The 24,740-nt window shown below is 40.4% G+C and overlaps 1 protein-coding gene across 11 annotated transcripts in view; it reads right to left on the bottom strand.

Annotated features, from left to right (window-relative positions):
• ITPR2 (inositol 1,4,5-trisphosphate receptor type 2) overlaps window positions 1-24,740 on the bottom strand; it is a 242,560-nt gene that overhangs the window by 153,261 nt on the left and 64,559 nt on the right. For 10 of the 11 annotated variants that reach the window (XM_021538669.4, XM_085570357.1, XM_085570356.1 and 7 more), the window contains 11 exons: window positions 23,850-24,004; window positions 22,368-22,467; window positions 22,087-22,247; window positions 19,776-19,917; window positions 18,873-19,031; window positions 17,831-18,003; window positions 15,517-15,636; window positions 15,230-15,415; window positions 14,396-14,647; window positions 13,405-13,549; window positions 12,356-12,506 (listed from right to left, as the gene is read on the bottom strand). In XM_021538669.4, the coding sequence (XP_021394344.2) occupies window positions 12,356-12,506; window positions 13,405-13,549; window positions 14,396-14,647; window positions 15,230-15,415; window positions 15,517-15,636; window positions 17,831-18,003; window positions 18,873-19,031; window positions 19,776-19,917; window positions 22,087-22,247; window positions 22,368-22,467; window positions 23,850-24,004 (1,744 nt within the window). Of the gene's footprint in view, window positions 1-12,355; window positions 12,507-13,404; window positions 13,550-14,395; window positions 14,648-15,229; window positions 15,416-15,516; window positions 15,637-17,830; window positions 18,004-18,872; window positions 19,032-19,775; window positions 19,918-22,086; window positions 22,248-22,367; window positions 22,468-23,849; window positions 24,005-24,740 lie in introns of those variants that run through there. The other variant, XM_085570361.1, reaches the window with a different exon arrangement.

Raw genomic sequence — 24,740 nt, 5'->3', positions numbered from 1 at the left:
TGACTTTAAAAGGGAAACACACAAAGAAGGAGCTTTTTCAAAGTGAATGAGGCAGATTAGTGTCAGGTTTGAGGTCCCATTCAGCATCTGGTCTGGTGTGCAATCACTCTAAATCGGTCTTTTAAAAATAATACTTCAAGTCCCTACAAAAGAGAGGGGTAAAATGTACTTCTGATTTTGCATGCTTTTAGGGGAAAAAAACCTACAAGTCAAACTACAGGCTGGATACTCACATTAGGCAGGCAGAGAAAGTTCTAACTGCTTACACAGGCATAAAGCAAATAAATTCATCACAAATATCCTCCACGACACAAAATGAAAATGGTGTGCTTTCCTTTCAAATAAAGTAAAATAGTGTGGGAATAACATGGGATGGTTATCTCTCTCCCACTCCCCAGCTCCTTTCTCCCAATGTGCTAAACAAGTATATGTATTTACTGCCACTCAGTGCACCTGTGCAAAGCTACAGTACTATGTGAAGGACCTTCAACTCTTAAACTACCTTCAGTTAAACCAACATTTTGCATCTTCTTCATCTTCAAACCACGACATTCATAAATGAAATCCATTTCATTCTGTCCATAATGCTGATAGATAAGCCCACAACAAGAATTGTAGCTTGGGCAGCTGCATCATAGCCTGCAACTCCCCTGGCGTGCACCTTAGTTGAGAAGTTATTTGTGATATCTCTCAACATTGTTTCAAAATCCCTTTTGCTCAGTTGGGCAGAGGGAAACATAAATAGAGGGCATTTGGAAAACTCAGAAATTCTTTAAAAGCAAACTTCAGTTAATGGGGATAATGATAAGAGAACCATTTAGGTCTAAGACAAGTCCAGAAGATATTCTTCTCAAAAACAAGATACAACTGCAGTTTGTTCCAAATGAGGAAAAGGAATTCCACTTCATCTTGAAAAGTTCCTGCTCACCCTTCAAGACTGAAATCTACTCGGTGTAAAGCAAATAAAAAAGTTAGTGTTTTGTGGACAAGATATCAGACAACATATTGGGTGGACTTCACTTCCTTAAGAAAGCAAGCGGGAATTTTGCCCAGACCATATCTTGCTTATTTCTCAGCTATTACTGGGGTGCTGCACAGGCATGGCAGGGAATGGCATTCAGCTCTTTCTGTGAAAAAGGAATTAGTCACTGTCTCTGCATTTCAGGATGACCTCCATAAATGAGAGACCATTTTTCCACCTCTAGATAGGACAGTGAGAGGCCTGCAATAGCAAAGGCACTCAGCTAATGTGATACTGAAGCCTAGAAAAGCATCTAGGAAATAAAAATAAATGAGGTGACTGCTGTCCTTTCCTGTTACCCACAGAACACCAGTGGTCAAAGGTGACACAAACCAGCGAGAGGCAGCTATGAAGCTGCTTCCCAATGGCATCAGTAACAAGGATAAACCCTCTGTGCTGTCTACATCATTCCTTCACTATTGACCTTAATGCAATTGATCTCAAAATATAAAGGTGGGAAAGTGAAGGAGGATTAAGGTGGTACTTATTTTCCGTGCCATTTCAAACAGCATTTCATTAATGCATAGAAAAGGATTTTAGTAAGAGAAAAGTCTACTTAATCCAGTTCAGTATTTACAGCTAAAATGGGTAGTGATTCAATACTGCATTATTTCTGTCAATAACAGTAGGGAGACAAGGTGTCATCTTGGAAAACTTTTTAACCAGCTGCCTGATGCTGGCTATAATTTTCAGTTAATTCAGAGCAGGCTTGAAGAGAACATTCCCAGAGTTAAAATGCTGCAGCAACTGGAGCAATTCAGCATTTCATTTCAGGAAAGGTATCTCCACATGTATGTTTTGCAGGGTGCTGAGGAAATGCAACCCTCTCCAAGGAGCAGACACCAGTCAAGCAGCACATTCATGGATGGCAGCAAAGCAGCTGATGTGTCTCAACCTGCTCTGTGAAAGAAGCCATGGAGATCTTCCATGTACATAATGAGTGGGCAGCAGCTTCTCTTCCAAAAGATCCCCCAGTAATCATCACTGGTGATAATCAGTGTTGTCTGTCCAGGCTTGGAAGCCTGGACTGTGTTAAGCATGGATTTAAATCTGTCACAAGCACGAGGGGCCAGCAGCAGACTTGCTTGAACATGCTTATCCCAGCAAGGAAGGGTGTGCTTCCCTGAGGTGAGGCACACAGGAAGGTTACAGCAGCTTAAAAAGGGACTGGCTCTCTCAGAAAGAGAGTTGCTAAGCCTGCAACAATGCAAGATAAAATACATTGGCTCAATAAAAGAGATTTAAGTTCTTCGTACATGTGCACACGATGACTAAAATAAGGGAGCTCTGATCTTAGTCACATCTCCGAAGTGCTTCCTGAATACCAATGACCAAGGAAAAATTAACTTACTGCCTCAGCTAGTTAACTGAGATAAATCAGGAGAGAGAGCAAGTAGATGTGAACGCTGATTACTTTTATGTGCACTTTGCTAGCGATAAGTGAAAAGAAGCCTGAGCTGTGCCTCCATATGGTACTGCCACCCTTAACCTGCTGACCTCATCTTTGGCTGGTTTTTTTAAGGTCAAGATACTAACATTTATATATGGCTGTGAAGCGTGGCAGGGAGAGAACAGTCCTTGCAATGTTGTGAGGTGCTAATGTGTGCAACCAACCACTTCTCTCAGCAGCAAACTGCTGCAGAAGTGCTCAGAGCATGACTGACCAACAGAGGAAAAGAACACAAGGAAATCACCTTAAATCTTTTTCCAATTCTCCCTTCTTCTCTGTTCCTCTCTCTGCCAAGACAAGTCAGATACCAAAAGCCTTCCATAAGCAGTGGACCCATTAGAAATGTCTCTTATTTAATGTACATTCTCAACAAGATTAGTCAATGGAAGAGTGAATTCACTATGCACAAGTGGTAATTTTAAGGAGCTGCAGATTGACAGACACTGAAAGAAGTGGAAAGAAAAGAATGCTTGTCATGTTTTGAATAGACAACTGTGCATCTCCTTTTCATTACTTTTTATTACAGTGATCACAACTTCCTAATGAGTATCAGTTTCTGTCACAAAACTGTAGCACATAATCTCATACAATTTGGCACGATTGACAACACAGCGGCCTCTCTGAGAAGAAAGGCTTTTCAGAGGAGTCAATTATGGGAAAAAAATAACAACCACCCAAGTAATCGAAACAGTGGATAATTTGACACTTCATTTTCTACATAAACATATTTTCTTGATAAGTCATTTACTGGTTGCAAAAAATCTAAAAGCAGAATATAAAAGTGAACAACAATCTGCTATGCAATACAGTATGGATGATAAGTGACAAAACACCATATTCAGTAAGAAAAACAACTGTTGAGGGCAGCTGGAAATTCATGCCTTTTCTTCCAATTGTTCCCAGCCCATTGCTATGGGGCATCCTCAGTTTGCTCTCCAGGACCCAGAATTTTGGATATTTCACACACAGTGCAGAGAACTGTGCAGAACCTGAGGGTGAATAGTCAGTGGACGCCTCAAATGCTAGCAGATCCCCTTAGAGCCAGAGTCCTCTGAGTCCTCTGCTTCACAGAAATCTCCAAGATGCCAGGGAACCAACATGCAGCCTTTTTTATTTAAAAATTACCTATAGGCACCTGATCTGGTCCCTAGTTGCCATGGGGGGAAAAGAGCCTGCTCTTCCTATCATTGGTGTTCAGTCTTCCTCAGAAGAAAGAAAAATGAAAGATGGATTCCTAGGACTTGGTTTGAAAACTGCTCAGCTATTTTTAGCTTGAACATTTTCCCATGGTGCTCATCTCCCTGCACAGAAATTTAAAAGTGCCCGTATTTTCAAAAGGATTTTAGCACCCAGCAGCTTTTATTAGGGACTGGACCAGTTGGTACTCCAGGCTTCTGGAAACTAAGTGCCTAAATGGGAGCTGCCACATAGAATCATAGCCTGGTTTGGTTTGGAAGGGACCTTAAAGATCACTCAGTTCCAAACCCTTTGCCATGGGCAGGGACTCCTTCCACCAGGTTTCTCAGAGCCTCATCCAGTTTTGTCTTGGAAAATTCAATGGATGGGGCAGCCACAGCTTCTCTGGGCAACCTATGCCAGGGCCTCAGCAACCTCACAGGGAACAATTTCTTCCTAATATCCCATCTAAACCTCCTTTCTGTCAGTCTGAAGCCATTCTCCTTGTCCTGTCATTTCATGCTCTTGGAGTAAACCTTTCTTGTAGGTTCTTTTCAGGTACTGAAAGGTCTCATCAGATCTTCAGGAGATCTGTTAATGACCAGAAAAGACAAATGTATGTGCATCCACTACTCCAACAACCTTCATTAACCCACCCATAAAAATCAAATATAGTATTCAATCTTGCTTTAAAAAAAAAAAAAAAGGAAAAAAAAAAAGGAAAAAAAAAAAGAGGAGGGAGGAGGAAGAAGTCAAAGGCTTTACAAAAATATGACAATTCTTATATGGTCTATGTAGTTATTAAGATATAGAAACAACTCTCTGATGTCATCAAACCCAAGTATGTTTTTGATTAGGACACTGACACTTCACTCAAAACCAGCACACAGGACCTTGTCTCAAGGTGTGTTCAACCAGGTTTTAAGGCAATATTCCCAACAGCAAAACTCCAAATATCCTTGGCTTTGGGGATTTTAGTGAGATTTATGCTATTGCTCCACCAAAAGCTTCCCAAAGAAAGCTTTGGTGCCATCTTAATGCACACAACACCTCCAGTCCTCAGGGATCTTCTGTCAAGGAACCACGTGTGCAGCAATGTCTAAATTCCAAGGGCAAGATTAAAAATCCAATGGCAGCTTTAGCTCTACATTTCTTTACTGATTTGGCTATATTGCTTCATGCAATTTAATTTTTCTGCATGAAAAGTTACAGCCATTTTAAGGACATATAATAACAACACTTCACTACCTAAAGGAACACATTTTATTTCAAACTATTTAGAGCTGTATATTATTTGCCAGAAGCATTAAAGCCATACAGCTCTGCTTGTGAAAGAGGTATTAATTTTTACAGGTTTTCTACAGAATTTGTTCATAAAGACTTCAGGACCTACCATAAACAGGCCAAGAATCACACTTTATGTCTTCATTAAACCATTTTTCATTGCTCAATAACTAGCTGACCTCAGGTAAGGCTTACAGAAAACCTAATGCCTGGCATTAAGGACACATGGCGAGGTATCACTTCCTTATTTTATAGTCCTCAGAAGTAATGAGGCAAAACAAAGGAAAAAACTTAAAATATGTCATGCACATACATTTGCTACCCAGCCCCTGAGTGAATCTGGCCACTCCAGCCTCCACTTCACCACAACATAGCCACAAACCCTCCCTTTCCATATACAAACTCTCAGCTGCCCAGCCATGGTGAAACTCCACCAAACTTCACCTTCTCCTGACATTCTGCAGGTTCTGGGCTTTTTTCCTATCCCCAAAACCACTAAGCAGTATCAAGCATGGCTTTCATGCCACAGATATTAGTCCAAGGAAAAAAATACATCAGCTCGCTGGCCTTGAGGGTAAAAAGCACCATGGGAATCAAGCCTCCTAGCTGAGTTACATCTGTAAGACAGATATTGATTCCTGGAAGAGCAATGGTCTCTGGAATTCCATTAATGCATGGGTCTTATAATGAGGGAAAGAGTAAGGAGGAAAGAGAAATGGTTCATGCCACACAATTAAGCTCTCAGTCCAACCTCCCCTTTTGGTCTGGCAATACTCTGCACTGAACAGCAGTTTCTTTTCTGTAGCTATCTGTGACTAACACAGTTAACTTTCCTTTTTTCCTCTTATAATCCTTCTTTTCTTGTAAACTGCTGGTATAAATTATTGCTCCAGTCTGCCAAGCAGCCACTGCCTCATTAGCCCTGCTAATCAAAGTATGCCTCAAAGAAGATACTGCAAATTGTTAACTAGACAAAAGTACAGGTAACAGATGCAGGGCTGCAAAACTGTACAGTAATTTTGAGTAGTCTTGGATGAGATCTGGTCATTGGACACAGAGCACCCATAGGGACCACAGAAAAGGCAGGTGCAGCCTTGTTCTCTACCCTCAGCGGCCTCACTGGTGCTTCCAGTCACTGTGTACCTCTACTTGCAGCCAAAAGGGCTGGAAGAAAACATGACCTAAGTGGAGCTAAGGAGGCTCCTGGGCTGTGTCGCAGCGACAGAAGTTTGGACACGAGTCCCCTGACACACAGAAACACAAGCACGCCTCTGCAGAGAGAAGGCAGCAGATCTCACCAGCGCTGAAGACTCCAGGAGAAGGTGAGGCCACCCCTGTTCTGGCCCCCAGCAGGATGGAATCTTGTGTCTCTTCCATCTGCAGGAGGAACACACCACCAAGATACAGACCAGGCACAACATGAAGCAGCTGGCATATATGACCACCACTCTGAACAAGTAAAAAGAGGCATCTCCTTAGGCAGTTGTGGGCAATATATTTAACATGAGAATCATAGAGGTGGGAGTAATTTAAACTTATTACAGGCAGTTTTAAAAACTTATTTTTTCAAAAAGACTGAGCAAAAGAAACCAAAAGGCTCCCACTGATATCAGGGGACACTGGCTCAGGAAAATTGTGGAGCTCCTGATGGACAGATACACTCTGCAGATAACCTAGGCCTGTACCACTGAGGGCTTTTCCAGCTGGTGCTCAGAACTGTGAACTGCATCCCAAGACATATGCAGCTCTGATTCAGGGATGTGTTTCCTGGCATGTCATTACTCTCATTCCCAAACAACAGTAACTAAACAGTACTGAGCTGCATGGCAAATGTGTTGCTTACCTGCTACTACCATGTTGCTTCCTCTTTCAGACCTGACATATGCTGTAGTTGCATGGTTTGACTAAAATCAGCTATTTGAAAGAACAAATACCACCTAGAGAAAGATGTGCATTTTAATTCACAAAGAATAAATTAGCAGTGTTGGACAAGACAGATTGGCTCTTTACTCTGGAATGATACAGCAGGGTGCACTTACTAGGAAAGCAATGACTTTACCTTTTAATTAAAACTGCAAGAGATTATAATGTTCTTGAAAGGTGCCAGAATGACAGCACTACTAAATGAAATCCTCATTTTCTCCTTAAGAAAAAAAAAAAAATCCTCTTCAGGATAGAGGTAGCATATTTTGTATACCCCATAAATTTTTTTAGAATCTAAAAGTGAAAAAAAATAAACAGAAAACAGTTTCAAATATGCACAAAAATAATTCAAAGTTAAGACATGCTGACTGAAACAAAAAAAGAAGTTGGTTGCAAGATTTTCAAGTCAGTTCATTTTTAGGGTGCAATCTAGATAAGAAGCATTTCCAAAAATATACATCCTTACTTTTTACAGGATCTTATAAATGTTTCTTAGCCAGCTTTCTTCAATCTGTCTTCATCAAATAAGGTCACCCATGAAACTACACGTACATTAAATTTAATTCTGGTTCAAGTAACTGACAGTGGCATTAAAATTAAGTTTTCTAAATGAAGTAAGGCTTAACATTTACAATAATGTAAGGATCAACAGGACAAGGGGGAATGGCTTCACACTGACAAGAGCTGGTTTAGAGTGGATATCAGGAAGAAATTGTTCCCTATGAGGGTGCTGAGGCCCTGGCACAGGGTGCCCAGAGTAGCTGTGGCTGCCCCTGGATCTCTGGTAGTGTCCAAGGCCAGGCTGGGTGGGGCTCTGAGCAATCTGGGATAGTGGGAGGTGTCCCTGCCCATGGCAGGGGGTTTGAATGAGATGATCATCAAGGTCCCTTCCAACCCAAGCCATGCTATGATTGTGTTGTGTGTTTTTAGAATCTTTACTAAACCAAGACAGAGAAACCCACAGAAAACATGGAGGACTACCTCAGCCACCAAGGTGGCTCCGAATTTAATCAAAGGAGGGAAAAGGACTTCTTAATGTAAAAGGTTAATTAAGTCTTCATGTAACTTACACTAAGCCTAAAAATACATTCCATTTTGCAGATTTGCCTCAGCAGTTCAACACTTGTCATATATAATTCCTCACTAAACAAGTAGTTTTACTGAAGTAAGTGGGTGTACTTTAAGGACTAAATATTAAACAGGAAAGAAGACTCCAGACTGCTGGTTGAAAATTTCGTTCTTGCAGTTCTGAGGTGCACACCTCCAGGAAAGCCTTCTTAAGCCAAGACTCACCACATTCTTCCACCCATTGTCAATATATTTTCCAAAATCCTGACTACAGTTTTCACAATGTGGACTAGTCAAATCAGTCAGGAATCCAGTTCACCAGATCCCAACAACTTCACATTACCAGAAACAGATGTTGGAAGCTTTTGTTGCTATTGACCTGGAACAAGTCAATGGAAAGGCAGCATAACCTACCTGTCCCCAGAGTTATGCAGCACTGATTTTCCCATAGAAATCAATACATTAAAAAAAAAAATAATATACAAAACCTATCATGTAAAATATATAGATCCTGACTAAAATTCTCAACTTCTACAGAGATGCTACCTTCTATCTATGACAGCTGTAGAATAGAAATTACATAATTTCTCCATTTGGGCAAACCTTTTTTCAAGTCATTTTTTTCTTAGAACCTGAAAATAACTGTGTTTCTGAATTGGCATAACTATTGACAAAATCTTGTTGTTAAATATAGATTTACTACCAATCTATGCAAGTTTACACTTAAATAGTGATGAAAATTAAAATACACAGAACCTAAGCTGGTATTCAGTCGCACTTTTTCTATAAAAGATTTACAGGATCATGCCCTTAATGCTTGATAAAACTTAAACATATTTGTTTATACCAATAAACTGTCAGTCTCAGGCATCATGACTGGCTTTCAGTGTTTGTCAAAACTGGAGTTATGAGCTACACTTCAAAGCCCTAAGCTCAAGGAAGGAAATACATGTTCTTACTGAATTAAAGCTTATGCTTAGACATTTGTGATCCCTGACTGGAAGTTTTAAAAAAAAAAAAAAAAAAAAAAGAACACTCAACCAACAAACAACCATAAAAACCCAAACAAAGCCCCATAACTTCTAAAAAATCCAAAATTTAATCTTCCATACATTCACAATAAATATACAAAAACCACAACAGAAACAATCGTATTTTTTTGTTTGGTTAAAGACCATCAATGCAATGATTTTTGCCACTCAGGGAAGCTATTTTTTCTTTAGAAAGGAGCTATGTTAACTTGCACATCCCTAGAGTAATAATGTGTTGGAGGGACACCTATCTGCAATATTCTGCAAAGGTTTGGCATCACTGTTTTAAGTAGTGGACCTGCCAGAAAGGATGCTGCAGCCTGAATAGATGTAGGAAATAGAATCTGACCTCCTCTCAAGGCAAGAACTCACCCTCACACCTTCCTGACTGGAGAGAGAGGTCCCACCACCCTGAAAGAGGGCAGGGAACAATCCATCTGTCTGTGTTTTATGGAAGTTATGAATAAGAAAACACTTGCTGGAAAAAATCAGACCATTCTGATTTTAGAAACTGCCATCACATTCTCCAAAATCTAAAAAAGCCCGGACAGAGGCAATTTCTACTTTCACCCTTTCTAATAGCCTAGGAGACCGGTATCGTAAATTAAAAGAGACAATAAAAAGCCAGGACAGGTAACTAATAAAACAAGTAACATGTTCTGAGCAACACAGTTTTATGAGAGGATATCTGTGTAAAAAGAGAAGGGAACCCTTGGATGTACAATCTTATAATTACTGTAAAATGGGAAACCAATGTATACCTACAGCTTTGCATGGTGAACAATCCTTACTCTCAGAGTAAGAGATTCAGAAAAAAAAATTCCCAAGACCAATTTCTGTGCTTGCTTGTTCATTCCTGAGGATCCCTAGTGATCCTGGACAAGACAGATCCAGACTCCACAGGACCCAGGGAACACCTGTGCTTCTGGACTCATCTACAATCCAACACAAGCAGAGGCCCAGAAGCTCCAGTCCAGCACCACCCCTCAGTGGTGCAATGTGCAGCTAAAGCAATGCTGGTTGGTTCTTGTGTGGTTTTCCTTAATGAAAAGCACTCCCCTGTTTTGCTTGAGTTGTGATTTTCAGACATATGTTCTTTGAACATGAAGCTCTATGAGCTGGGTGCTCAAAAATAGTGAATAGGAGTTATTCAAGTGCTTGAATTTCATCCTTGTGACACATGCATCTCTATAGCTGATGGGTAGGTAAGTGCACCTCCAGAGAAAGCAGGAGGAAAGGCAAGATGTTTGGATACAGCAGTTAAATATTCAGGATCGTGCTGTCTCAAGTGCAAAGTGAATGCACACTTTATGTAGTTTATAGTTTCTCAATCAGAAAGGAAAAGGGAGGTTGAAGAAAAGATCTGAGCATCCAAAGACATTCTTTTCTTTTAACAAAGACTGTAGAAGGCCTCTTCAGGAAGTCTTACAGCTATTTCTACATAAAAACACATTGTCTCACCACAGCAAAGTTTCAAGGCCTGTTTTTAAGTCTAGACAGCACAGCCCATATCTCCAGACTCCTCTAAGAAGGACTGAAAAATCTGCACCAGCAAAAAAAGCCTCTCCAAAGCTTTCTAGATATAGAGTTAGTAGAAAAAGAGGAAAAAACCCCACCAAACAAACTAAACCAACCCTCAAGTAATTATCAAAAGAACATCCATGGATTGTAAACAGCCATGGAGACAGCTAGAGAAGGAAAGAAATTTAAATAATCTATTTAAAGGCTTAAGGTAATAAAAAAAAAAAATCACACCTTTTTTCTGTGCCTTTTTTGCTGAAAGAACATGAGAAAAAAAACAAGGTTGCTGGCAAAAAGTTTCCAACAAGGCTCCAGTAGGTCATTGAGTATTACTAAAAAGGCTACTGAGCTTCCATTTGCACGGTGGTGCCATTTGCAATATTCCTTCACTCATTTATTTCAAAGTAAATTCATTGATTTGCATGGAATTGCTAAGGAAATTCATATAACTGAGAGCAGGTCTGTTTGCACTTAATGGGTGGTTCCTTCCTGTCTTATATAGTTTAAAAGGAAACCCTTCTGCAGAAATAAAAGGGAATTAAGGACAAAACATGATTTTATTGGTAATGAATGTGAGTAAAAACACTGACTGAGATGTATGATCAGGATTAAAGGCTTGGGCAGAGCAAGAACTAAGCAGAAGAACCACATCTGCATGTGCCATGTTGCCAATATGCCAAGACTGTGTCTGGAGTCAATCTGTGTCTAGAGCCATTTAAGAAGAGAGTCTGCAATGCAGTCTTTCAGGGACAAAAAAGGAAAACATAATTCCAAGTGTCTGGGCATACAGTCTTTTCTCTAGTGCTGAGGAGGGACTGCAGCCAGCTACAGCATGACTTGGTGTGCACTGCATTGCAGGAAAGACTTCCAGAGGGTGTCAGTAAAGTCTGCTGGCACTGATGGAGAGAAGAACAAGATAACCAAGCACATGACTTCTTGGTTCACTGATGACAATGACAGCCTACACCTCTCCAGAGTGTGTGAACCTCAAAGACGAAAAAAGTTGTGAAGAACAGCATACTCCTGCAGGGCATCCGTGAGAGTAACGGAGCAAAATGATGATTAGAAAAGCTCAAGGCTGGGAAAAGGCCTCCTAGAGAAAACACAAAATAATTGTTTCCAACAGGACAGCTCATCCATTTTGATGCTGTGAGCCAGCTGGCTGGCAACACCTGCTACATATTAAAACAGAATTTGCCATCAATCAGTCTTCTGGACCCTCAGCCCACACAACTGTCACACCTCTATTCCACTCACACAGGAAAACTAAACTGTTACGTTTCAGCACCTTCTGGCATGCTCATCTTTCAACTCATTTTTAAACCATGGTTGCAAAGGCAGCGGAACATACAGAATAGTCCTAGGGTTGTCAGAGAGGCATTGTGGTCTGAGTTCAAAAAAGCATATTCTAAGCTGACAAACTCAGGCAGAGGATGGTCTCCTCTGGACTTCCTTTGGGTACTTCTGCCATTGTGGGACCAGAACCATCTCATTCTCCCTTTCAGTGAAGTGCTAAGAAGATTAACAATCAGCTGTGCCACAGATGAGCCACCATAATCCCTGTGCCCAGGCAAACACTGCTTGAACTCCCTCAGGATGTTCAGAGCAAGGGGCACGGAGGTTTAAAACCAAATTTGAAAGTTCCAAATAAGCAAAGGAGCAGCAACACCAATGCAGTACCCAGAAGTCATGAGGATGCAGCTCTGTTCCTTTTTATCTGATCATCTTAATGTCCCCTGTAGGTGCAATGCAATGCATTCCTGTAGGTGGGCTGATGTGTGAATACAGAACCTTGAAAGAGTAATGAGATTCTCCATAAATTTTTTCCAACTTAAAAAGCTAATTACCCACTGGAATAACAGTCTTTGCTGCTCATCTTACCTCCATCCTGAAACTTGCTCAGCCTTTCAAAGTATGACGATATGGGAACTTGAACAATATCTAGAATTGCCAGCAGCGTCCGGGTCAGTCTGAGAAGCTCACTAAAACTATAGAAGCCAAAGTATATGAGGTTTCGAGCCAGATGTACCACCTATGAGAAAAATAAATGAAAAATTAAGGAAATACTGACAAGCCTTTGTGGTTTTCAATTGCATTTCACACAGCAGCTTCCACAGAGATTCAGATCTTGAGTGAATTCAAACTAGCACAAGTCTTGCCACTGATTTTTGGACTAAGGCCAGTGACATTAAATGTTTGTCAGGATTAGGCAAAGCAATTGGTCAGTCAGGTTCTAGCAGACAGCAAAACCAAGGTGAGATTTAGGAAGGCTTGAGAGGATAAAATTGCATCTGTGAAAATATGTAAGATCAAAAAGAAAGACTCTGAGAAATTATTTAAAGAGGCAGCAGCTTTGGGGAAGATGGAAGTCAGCAGAAGAGTAAGATGACTGTGATAAGTTTGCACAGAGGTGATTTCAGGTGACCAGAGGCAAAAGCAACAAAGAGAAGTAGGCCAGAGGAAGAACTATAAAAGCTATAACCATTTCCCCTTTATTCTTTGCTAGAAAATCTAGGCCTATCTAAAGGAATTTCAAATGGTGTTTAAACCACAGGATTAGGTTATTCAGAGTGTTTAATTGAGTCTAACACCCTATGCAGAAAACAGCACTTACTTATACTGACGAATCCTTACAAGTTATTTCATTAATGTAGAAAAAGCAGGAATATTCACCATGCACTCCCCAGAAATCCCCTCTCCTTCCATGGAAATGCAAGAGAAGGAAGGAAAGGTTGGAAAATACAGCAGACAAGACTATTATTTTCTGCGGTACTAGTCAGCACCGAGAACAATGGAATTATGAACAGGTGTTTCTTTAGGCTATTTTACACCAACATTTATTCTGCAACTGGCTTTATTTTGAAAAAAGCAATGTCATCTTATCTGAAATGAGTAATACTGTAAGTAGGATGCAAATAGCTGAGAAGTACCTCAAATGTAAGTTTATTTTTCTCTTTGTCTCCAAATGGAAAGGGCTGATTCACAACTTCTTTCAAGTATTCTTCTACAAACTCCATTGTTAGTGCAAACTTTGTCTTCATTTCATTCCTTGAAGAGTCAGTGAAGGAATCATACCTACAATACAAGGCACAGAAAGAAGGAAAACTGAACACCTCTAATATCAGGATCAGCTGTCACTAAAGAAAAAACAAACCAATCACGATCCTCTGAAATTACTCTGTTCAGTCCTCTGGAAATATGGAAAGTGGATGCCCAAACCTTCCCTTCAACACTACCAGGAATGGGAAGTATACAGACAGGATAATACCACTCTTGTGGCAGATAGGACTCTAAAATCTTGCTGTGGCAATTCAACGTGCTGTGGCAAAACAACACTGGCTGCTGCACTGCTGTGCTTCTTCCTCTGTCTCTCCAGCCAGATACTCCCTGGCTGGGAGCATCCAGTGCTGCTGCTCCATCAAATCAGTAGAGCCAGACAGGGTTTCCACTGAAATCAATGGTCCTTTCTCTAAAATTATATTTAACACATGCATAAGTACTTCACTAAGTGAAGGCCAAAGCCTCTGTGAGTTGTTTGTGGACAGAGGCTGTGTCTTAATTCTGGGTTCCCAGCTGTGGTTTTCTGTTGAACTTGAGGTATAAAACTGAGTTCCAGCCTAGCAAACTTGTCATGCGAGACACAATGGGATTGCTTGGAGTGCAGCTGGTCTGAGGAAAGGCCATTCCATTTTCTCCAGCTTGTTGAATAAAACATAGTGAAAATAAAATGTATGTATTTAATGATTGAAAGATGCCCATTGACGTTTCCAAGAGTAACAATAATTAATAGCTCCATGCTCTGCAAAAAAATGCCATTTCACAGATATGCTTCATGGTCACTGGACACCTAACAACCGTTTTGTTCTGAGACAAACCCTACAAAGAGCTTTTGTGCTTTAGTTTTAAACACTTCCAACTCACTCATGAATGGTGATCTTGGTAGGAATTTCAGTCCACAATCTGGCGTACTTGACAGGCACCACAGACTCCTGGGGATCTCTGTCCACATGCATGTGCAGCATCAGACGGCAGAAGGAAGCCCGCAGGTCGTAGGGGAGGCTCTCATCAGACATACACCTGAGGATCAAGTCTACTGACAGCTGGGCAGAAATCTGGTTGATGGCGAGATACTGGCGGTCCAGGCACATTCTTGCAAAGAGGTTCAGTTGGTACCTTAAAAAAAAAAAAAGAGGTATTCAAGAAAATTGGTTGGAAATGAAAGAACACACCTCAGAACCTCATGTTACAAGCTTGTTGCAAGCCTTTCTGATATAAATCCTAAAAAATAACAAGAGTGATTTTGTTAAGCAAGGGAGCAAGTTGACATTAAAACTATTTGTTCAGTTGTTGCTTCAATTTTGTAAAACATTACTCCATGATCCCATTTCTTCTCTAATCCTGAAGACACTCAGGACACTCGATTCTCAGGCCGTGCCTTGCTTCCAGGGCAGTACAACCTAAAATTAAAGCTCAATAAATAAAAGGTTAGAGGCAAAATAAAAGACACACAAAGAGATGTGATGAGCAAAGTAAACTCAAAATTTGCCTGGAATAGGCAGCAGAGACTGTAACTCCCACAAGAAAAAACTTGACATGAACTCTTAGTCTCAGTTTCTGGATTGAAATTGGTTTCATGGCTTTTTCTTTCACTTATTCTGGTTTCCTTTTTTGATATTGGCAAATGAGCTGGATAAGAACAGCACTGAGGATCTTCAGAGAGTTTACATTTTCTTCCCTTTGAATAAGCAGTTTTACCTGTAGTAGGTAAGAACCTCTAAATCAGCCTTGGTGCCCTCCTTTGCCTCTTGAGCCAGGTGCCTGATGGCTTTGCCATGAGGCTCCTTGTTGCTGTCAATCCAGTAAAGCCACACTTCCTCTTCATCAATGTCATCCGAGATGACTGGGCATTCCAAGGGATTGTCCATTTGGGTTGAAACCAGCCTGCAAACACAAACCATTCACAATGGAGCCACGAGCAAAGTGCTGGGAATTTAAGAGAGCAGACAACAAAAAGGTGGCAAGTACTGATTACAGATACTCACTTGGTCTGGATCAGAATGTCAGCATTCCCTGGGCTCAGCATAAACTTGCAGATGAGTTCCTGAGTTACTGGTATTGCTGTGGTGTTAGATACACACAGGTCTGACAGATAATCCAAGAATCTGCAGTCAAAAAACCACAGATGCAGCAGAACATGAGACTTAAACTATTACTGGAGAAGGGCAGTAGAAATCTCTAGCACTCTGCACTAGAGGATGGGTAGGCAAGAGGGACTCTGTATCTTATTAATTAACATATGATCTTGGTCAGTTTGTACTCCTACAACTCACAACACCTTCCACTAGATCAGGTTACTCCAAGCCCCATCCAATCTGGCCTTGAACACTGCCAGGTGATGCTGGGCTACCAGAGAAGAGTGCAGATCTGTCAGGACCTGCAGATAGAACTCTGCATTCAAAGAGGTCATTCCATGTAAGGCAAAAAGAACAAAGCTTTGCAGTGAAATCAGCTTCCTATGAATTTGTCTCTCAAATTTAGGTCTTCTGTGTTTAACAAGGTTCAGGTTGAGGCTTTCCTTAAAGCTGGGACATTCCTTAGGTATGTGGTTTTGTCTCTTCTCAGGGATTCCTGTGTGTGCAGTAATAGTAATACATTTTGCAACCTTTGCAATATTAAAAGGGCCTCTTCCTTCTATGCAGTTTCCCCTTTCCATGATAGTCATAGGAATTAAGTATCTCTGAGCCCACCACTCCTTTAGCAAATGTAGCTAAAACTGAGCAAGGTGCTCAAGAGCTGGTGGGGGAGCAGATGTGAGCAGGCACACACACACATCATATATTCTATTTCCTTAGAAATCCAGGTACAAACTCTGACCATCTGCTATCAGCCATCCAAGAAGCCAACAGTTTGAACCTCTAGCACAGACCACAGCTCCACTAAAGTCTGGGAACTGTTGTGGGTGAGTACAGACAGCATTTTTAGGGTAGACTTATGAAAAAAATCCACCCATAACTGAAATGAAGCTTTGTGGCAACTGGTAATTAAAAGTGCATAGTAATCACAAAGATAAAATTAAGCAAACAGCACAAAATTACATGGACTTTTGGGGAAGTCACCTGGTTGGAGCCAAAACTTAGGAAGGTTTTTAATTTTGTAGGTTATGTGTTTTAGAGCAGAATGCCACAATTCTCACTCATCCCGAAAGTGCTGCAAAAATCTACAAGACTCTCCATAAAAATCAGTATCAAGATCAAGTCTCTACTGTTCACATTACAACATTCTGGCAAGGGGCAATTTGGAAACATTTATTGCTCCTGAATTCCTCAAAGAAGTGGATACACAGCAGTTGCATTATGTGGTTATAGCACAAATTCCATTACATCTCCGCCACAAGAAAATGCAATGTGCAATTTTCAATAAACACAGACCCTTCAGAGACAGAGCTGATCCTGTGATTTCCTCTTCACATTGACCAAGCCCAACCCAGCTGAGCATGGGAGAAGCAATGAGATTACAGAGTGAGGCATATAGAAAATAACTGAAGCAGTGAAACACTAAGGCCTTGAACAACATCCTTAAAGGCTACCTGGAAAATGGTATTCACAATTACAGGGGACAATATTTGGCCTTCAGTATGTTCATTTCTTATACTTGTATTACTTTGTTCATTTTAAAACTGAAAATCCAATAATAAAGAAATTTTTCCATTTTAAAATAAAGAAATCAATTTCTTCTATAGCCCAATCTGAAGCTTATTTTAAAAAATCAGCTGTATGAAGTTCAAGGCCAGAAATTTTAATTTGGAACAAAATTCGGTCTAGGACACAAGTTTATGGGATCTTCACTGTCTTAGGCCTCTTTCAGGTTTGACCTGGAATCAGAAGCTGCAGGAAAATTGATATTAATAAAAGCTTAGAAAAAATTATATGTGTGCATAATTTACACCAGGGTTATCAGGGGAACCAACACAAATGGCAGTTTTGCAGAGGAGCTGCAGAGCCAGGAGAAATTAAACTTTCTCTTAATTGCTCTTGGCCCCAGTCAGAACTGAGACCAAATTTTCAAGGCTCTCCTGTAATGTATAAGCCCTCTTTTCAGGTCTGACAGATAATCCAAGAATCTGCAGTTCTGCAGTCAAAAAAACACAGATGCAGCAGAACATGAAACTTAAACCATTACTGGAGAATGTAGGAAATGTGGATATGGTTTAATTCCAAGAATTACAGGTAGTTCTAATACTTTCTGTACAGGTAGGGTTTTGTTTGCCAGGTCAAAACAGGAAGAAAGAGACACCAAAGCAACGAATAGCATGCAATTCACAGCTACTGCAAAAATGCTACATGGACCACTTCAAACCTTGGCTCTCGATTTCTCCTGAGTAAATTCACAAACGTCTCTATTTCTTTAGCCGTGATGTGTTTCTCTAGCAGTTTTCTGTTGTTGTGCAACAAAGCTGTGATGGTGTCTTCTGCCAGAATATCATAACCAATCTGGGACTGCATGATGCAGAAGTTCTTAGCAATATATTCCTGAAAAAAGGAAAAATTCTCATGATGACTTGCTGAGCAGTAATGCTTTCTCTTTTAGAACCAGAGGCATCCAGCTTAGTTAGCAATCAAAATTGATAAAATCAATCCTCTCTGAACTGGCCTGAATAAAAGAACTTCTGAATATCTCAAATATGTACCCTGAGAAAGATTCCATATTAGGGATGACTAGCTCTTTTTATTCTTTCATAAACCAAAGGAATGAATCAATGAAAATATATATAAAATTCAAAAAATTGCAACCTCTCTTTTTTTTTTCTTTAAAAAAAGAAAAAACTAGAATTTTTTATAGTGTTTAAGAAGCTATTTTTCTGAGTCTTCCCTCCTCCTTTTCTCTCCCTTCAGGACAGAATTATTTCTGTAAAAGAGTGGAAAGAAAACAAAGAAGCCACACAGCAGTTCAGGCTTTTATCTCCACTCCCTTAAGTCTGGGTTCTGAAATACCTCTTGCTCACAGGGAGTCTCCAGCAGTGGGAAATCAGGCTATCTGATATATAACAACCTCTGCTCTGACTCACTGCCATCCCTCTACAAATATTTAAGCAAAAGAAACAACAGCTTTGCAGATTTCCCACTTTGTAATCCAGACTCCAAGAGCATACTTTTAATAACAGAAAACTCGAATGAAGCAGTGAACCCCAGTCTCAGACTGAGCCTGCAAAAGTACAAAGTGAACTTGTGATATTCATTGTTGAACTTTCAATTCACCACTACTAAGCTACACACACACACACAAAAAAATGCCTTCCCCCATTACCACAGAATCCCACTTGTAAGTGCAGAGCACCATGTCAAACCCAGCACATGTAATTACAGAAATCAGGAGGAAAACTATCCTCAATACCACTGACCTGGTTCTTCCTATAGTCCTGTTGGGAGTGTCTTAGAACTCTGTAACATAATCTTAACATGTATTTGTAGGGAGCATATCTCTGGTCACCCAGGTCTTCAAGTCTCAGCATTGATCCTTCACCTTTGTCCTTAAAAGGAGCTTTGAGGATGCCAAATATCTGTTCAAAATCAAAATCACAGAGTGAAAACCAGACCCAGATTTCTGCTGAACTTACAGAATGGCAGTTCAGCAGAAACCAAGACAATGGAAATGTCTTCTGACAGGACCAGCACAACAGCCTTGACTAAACACAAATGGGGACACAGTCTGAGACATCACAACTTTATGCATTTGGGGTTAGCTTTACATTTCCCACCAACCTGATTGATATTGCTTTTTCTTTACTACCCCCAACTTTAAACAGTTCCATGTCTTAACTTTGGGTAATTCAATGATGAAAAAGGAGGACAACACTGGCTTCTGTCCAGTCTTATCCTTTCCCCCTTTTGTAAAATTTCTTTCACTTAATTTCACAAAATGGACATTAATTTTATTTACTTGCAAATTTGCCCTCATGCAAACAAAGTCAGAGTTCCACAGGGGCACTACGTGAGCTATACTTGCAGGATTGGGACCCCGTTCCATGTTTGTCGCAAATTTTGTGAACAATTTGCTCTCAAACATGATCTTAAATCTTATCAGAAACACATGAAATTGAGAGTCCTCTACAGCCCCTTGTGCTTGACTCCGATTTAGAGAGATGAGCTTTGACCAAGTAGTGCCATTTCTACCCAATCCAGTGAGAAACCCAACATGGCATAAGCCAACTTACCAAAAAATAACTTTTTCTCACATCACCCTCTCCTACAATCTGTTTGCAGATACAGATTGTATAATAAGTTGTTAACTAAGTAGGACATACCTGAGCCAATATATTTTGCTCCCTCATTAATTTCTGTCTTTCCCGGTTTGGCTTGGTAATGATCACATCCAAAACTTCTTGCCCGTTATTGGGCACATCAGCAACAAAGAAAATGAGATCTTCCAGTAGCTTGGTTACAAACCTAGAACAAATAGATAAATAATTACCATAAACAGTCACTCAACACTTGCTAGGACTCATTAAGAACAAAAATCACACTTATGCTAAGCTTTACCTGACACAATGGAACTTCCACCACTGCAAAGTTAAGTTTGACACATACTTAAGTATTCTAAGCCTTGGTTCAGCAGAAGCTTAAATCAATCACAGGGCTGTTTATCAAGGCACTAAACAACAACCAGAGGGAAAACAAGAGAAAAATACAGGCTGCTGGATTGATACAGTTTTCAGAGACCCAAAATCTATACCTGGTGGTCTCAAGACCCAGGAGCAGTAAAAAGAAACCTACACAGCCTAGCACGAATTTTTATGCTTTATCACGGAGCCATGAAACAAGACAATGGACTCACCAGAGGAATAAAAACACTTTGCCACTAGATAATTTCCCTACTGACCCATGAAACTGTTTCATATATATATTCATATATAACAGTCTTCCTATATATACTGACCCCAGAAACTGTATTTGTTCCACTCTTTGCTAAACAAAAGATTTTTCAGAAGCAGGTGCTAAACACAGAGGTAGTAGTAATTCCTTCTCTCCCACCTCCAGAAAATGCAAAAAGACAGAATATAAATGGGAAAAAACACAAAGTCATTGCTGCCTCCTTGTTACTAACACCTTGCCAGACATGCAGTGAGAAACACAGATGTCCACAGATTTCAAAGAATCTCCCTTAATAGCACCAGCAGTCTTTTACATGAAAAACTCAGCACCATCTCAATTTGGTCAATGTCTAGTCTATAGCTAACAAATCTGCCAGCTATGAAAGAGGCAGAAAGATCCCCAAGAGATTTTCAGTCACCTGTAGGAGCCAGAAGTGAAGTTCCCATTATCTACAAGTGAGCTGGGCTGCTCACCTAAACCCTCTGAGTGAGTTTTAGCTCTGAAAGCTTCAGGCCTCTTGTGGAAAACAGCAAGGTGTTTGCCACTCTCACAAAATAAAGTAGAAAAGGAAGCTATAGGATGGAGCAATAAGGAATAGACTGTTGGGACTCCTACTTCTCTATGCTAGAAGACAGGAAGAAGATGGTTTGGGTTTTTCTCCAAAGGGAGTCACAATAACTAACAAATGATGGCACTGTTGGGAAACAGCTCTGAATTGTTTTACATGTTTGTTGTACCAATCTGACAACATCAAGACCTGACAATACTGACAGTGACAAGTTCATACAGGGATGTCCCACCTGGACAGTGTCGTATCCCTCTCTGAGTCAACTCAATCGTGAAATGGCCCCCACAGCTTTTCAAGACTGAGTCCCAACACCCAGGCATTAAAAATCAACTGGCATAATTTCTACTGAAAACTGACTGTAAAAATTCAGTTCCATCACCAAAAATCAACATTTTCAGAAAAAAAGAAAAGCTGTATATAAGATATTACAGTTATGAATTCACACTGCCAGAGATGCTGTCTTATATTCAGTTTAACCACAGGCAGCTGAAGATAAATAGTGAACTACATCACTGGCTACATATATTTGTACATACATACATCTGGCTACAATATACAATAAATGCACAACAAAATCCCTTGATTCAGGGGAGGGTGTGAGGAGCAGACATTCTAATAGTGCCACAGACAAAATGGGGATTAATACAAGTGGTAAACAACAATTGATGTAAAATAGAAAAAGAGAACAGGGGGAAATAGATGTGAGAAAGCAAATGGAGCAGCTTTCTCAATCACAATGAGACCTCCTTCCAAGGCTTTTGCAGATTTGCAGTGTGGTGAACTTGACACACATCCAGAGCCCTGAAGTGCTGCTTTCCCGTACATGAAAATCAGATGCAACGCACCCTCACGTTATAGCTCAGAAGCAGATTACCAAAGGAAGTCCAGACAAAGACGTTTGCCCGGGGATTTATCCTGGAAATCCATTAATTTATGGGGCCAGTGAGCTGGGGAAGTGCTGTTTACCCCCGTTTTACACAGGAGATACACAGATCAGCCTGAGGTACAGCAAGGATGCTCCAACAGTGGAGGAATCTAGTGCCAGGCTGGCACTCCTAGAACTGAAGTGTCCTCTCCCAATTGCCTCTGTTCATGTGGATATCACCTACCCATGACTGTGTAATCATGAGTAACCAAACACCAATTTAGCAGGGGAAAAAATAAAACTCACTAACCTCCTTTCATTCTGGGTTATTGTTCCGTTCTCCAGCTTTTTAACAGTTGATGCTAAAACCTTGTTGGCATCATTGGCAAAGTCCAAGTCTCTGACCTCAGACAGAGGAACCGATACAATGGCAAAAGCTTCCTTGTCCTCTTTGGTTTGGCACGTCCCAATCTGCAATCATTTTTGGTTTAAAGTGAATGAGCAATCCTCTTACCTTTATCCTAAGTATTAAGCACATTTCAGAGGTTAGAAGTGAGACAGCTTCAGGAGTGAGTTTGGGATTTTGTTTACCTTTAACATCACAGGCCTCTCTTCCTCAGTGTCTATCGGGATGCTGGTGCTGGTGACCCAAGTGTTGGTGCACAAGTGCCTCAGTCGGACGTAGGAGTTCCTAAAGGGGACAAAACAAACAGAAGATGAGATGGATCAGTCCTGAGCCCACATGGGCGAGTGGGATGCTCTGCAACATCTGCCTGTGGCATGAGGCTGGAGAGCAGGAACCATGCCAGCCACTGCAATAAAAAGGGGAGGTGGACCTAAAAGACACTGCAGAACCCTTTTACCTTGACTCCTTCTTTCTCACCCAGAGCAGAGCTGCAACAAGAACAGCCAGCATCTTGGGGTTGTGCAGAATGCTGAGTTTAAGTATTTACATAAATCTAGGAGTAAAATATTCTTTAAGGAAAAAAAAAACCTAAAAAGATGTTACAAAATCCCATCTGAACAGAAATACATTTCATGAATAAACCCAATTCTTTTATTATTTTTTTTTTCCTGCAGAATAACAAATTCTTTTAAGCTGTCACAGCACAAAGCCAGAAAGTAAAGCTGACCGTGGTTTCACAGCTTCATCATTACGATCTGCAAACCCTTGTTCCAGAGCAAGCATTTACAGTACCAGTTCTCAACTGAAAATCAAGTGAACAAAGAACAGATATGAGATCCTTCTAAATTCTTTCCATATGATAATCTGTGGTATTATCAAAAAGCAGAGCTGAGAAATCAATTACAATTTTAACTCTGAATTTTACTTTTGAAATATATTCACTGTGGTCTCCATTCACAGTCTCCCTTTCACACTGATGGGCTTTTGAGCATTCAAGTAAGCAAATTACCTGGCAGAACTTAGCACAGCAAACACTTCAAAGTCACATACATCAGTATTTGTGGTTACCCAGCTTTAAAATCCACCCTGAGAACAACCAGCCCCAAGAGTCTGCAAGCCCATTCAGTTACAACCAACACCGTGTGACTTATCTAACCAATCTCAGCTATGTTACACAGCTAAAATTTCAAATATTGACAGTTAAAACCCAGAAGCCACTTCCTGAATACATTTGAATAAAAAATGTGCTCAGTAGCATCATGATCTGTCAGGGAAACAGAAGCCCAGCTCACCCCACATATTATTTTGTTGGGAACAATTCAAATAAATCTATTAAAATTACATTTTTTTTCAAACAGTGCACAGAGCTCAATTCTATCCTCACGCATATCTCTGTGCAATATTTAGACCATTATTTTTTCTCTTCACAGACTCTAAGTGTCACTTGTTTTATCCTTATAATTATTTTACCCAGTCACAGCAACAGTATCATGTTTTATACATCCCTTATTTATCCATGAACATTCCTCAAATTTTAACAGAAGGATAATACTTGTTCATGTTTGCCTTTTTTCCGCTTTACTCACCAGCATAATGCCAGGAAGAAGCCCTGTCAATGCAGCACTATTTTCTGCCCTTTTTTCATTTCTGGGTTTTTTTTTTTTTACCTTGGAACCAGGCAATCAGCTCTCTGAAGGGTGGTGGCATCCAGTTCAAAGAGAGATGCGATGTCATTTCCATGTGGCACAGAGACCAAAGTATACATAATCTTCTCCCCTGCCTGGCGTTTCTTCTTTGAAGCAGGAAGGTCGCCGTCTCTCTGCTGATTAGGCACAAGGGTTATTTGCTTGCATCAGGGCCCATTAGAAATTCTTCAATTACCTTGCAGACAAGTAATACATCTGATTTTTTTTTTTTTTTTTTTTTTTTTTTTTTTTTTTTTTTTTTTTACCTTCTAGCAAGAATCTACCATGATTGGCTTTGGAGTAACACAAAGGATGCACTTTGCTCCATGGTGTCTCAGGCAGTCATTAGAACAACAGCAGGCCACAAGCTAAAGAAGCATTGCAGCACCGGATATGCTTCATTTGACACCTACAACTTCAAAAAATCTGCAGTAGTTGCAGACCCCTCACTCCCACCTGACATAACTACACAGTGCTGGTCTGGAAAGGGCCACATTTGAAACAAGATAATTAATGAATATTAGAATTTTTATTTTTTTTTAGACAAGTAGGGGATTTTAAAAGTAAGCAATTTGCTTCAATCCATTGTAGTTTTATATAAGTTTGATGGCTTTTTCCTCTCAGGTTGTAGAATCAGAGCAGAATGTTTTCAGAGAATCACGGAATCATTTAAGTTGGAAAAGACCTCCAAGATCCTCAAGTCCAGCCTTTGATCACCTTGTCACTAAACTCGCCACCTTGTCAACTAAACTCGAGCCATGTCCAGTTGTTTCCTGAATACTTCCAGGGATGGGGACTCCATCACCTCCCTGGGCAGCCCCTCCCAGCGCTTGTCAGATCTTTCCAAGAAGAAATTATTCCTGATGCTCAACC

The sequence above is a fragment of the Lonchura striata genome, chromosome 1A (assembly GCF_050655825.1).
Source record: "Lonchura striata isolate lonStrDom1 chromosome 1A, ASM5065582v1, whole genome shotgun sequence".
Lineage (NCBI taxonomy): Eukaryota > Metazoa > Chordata > Aves > Passeriformes > Estrildidae > Lonchura > Lonchura striata.
Note: the sequence above shows the minus strand (reverse complement) of the source record. Positions and strands in the feature narration are given on the sequence as shown.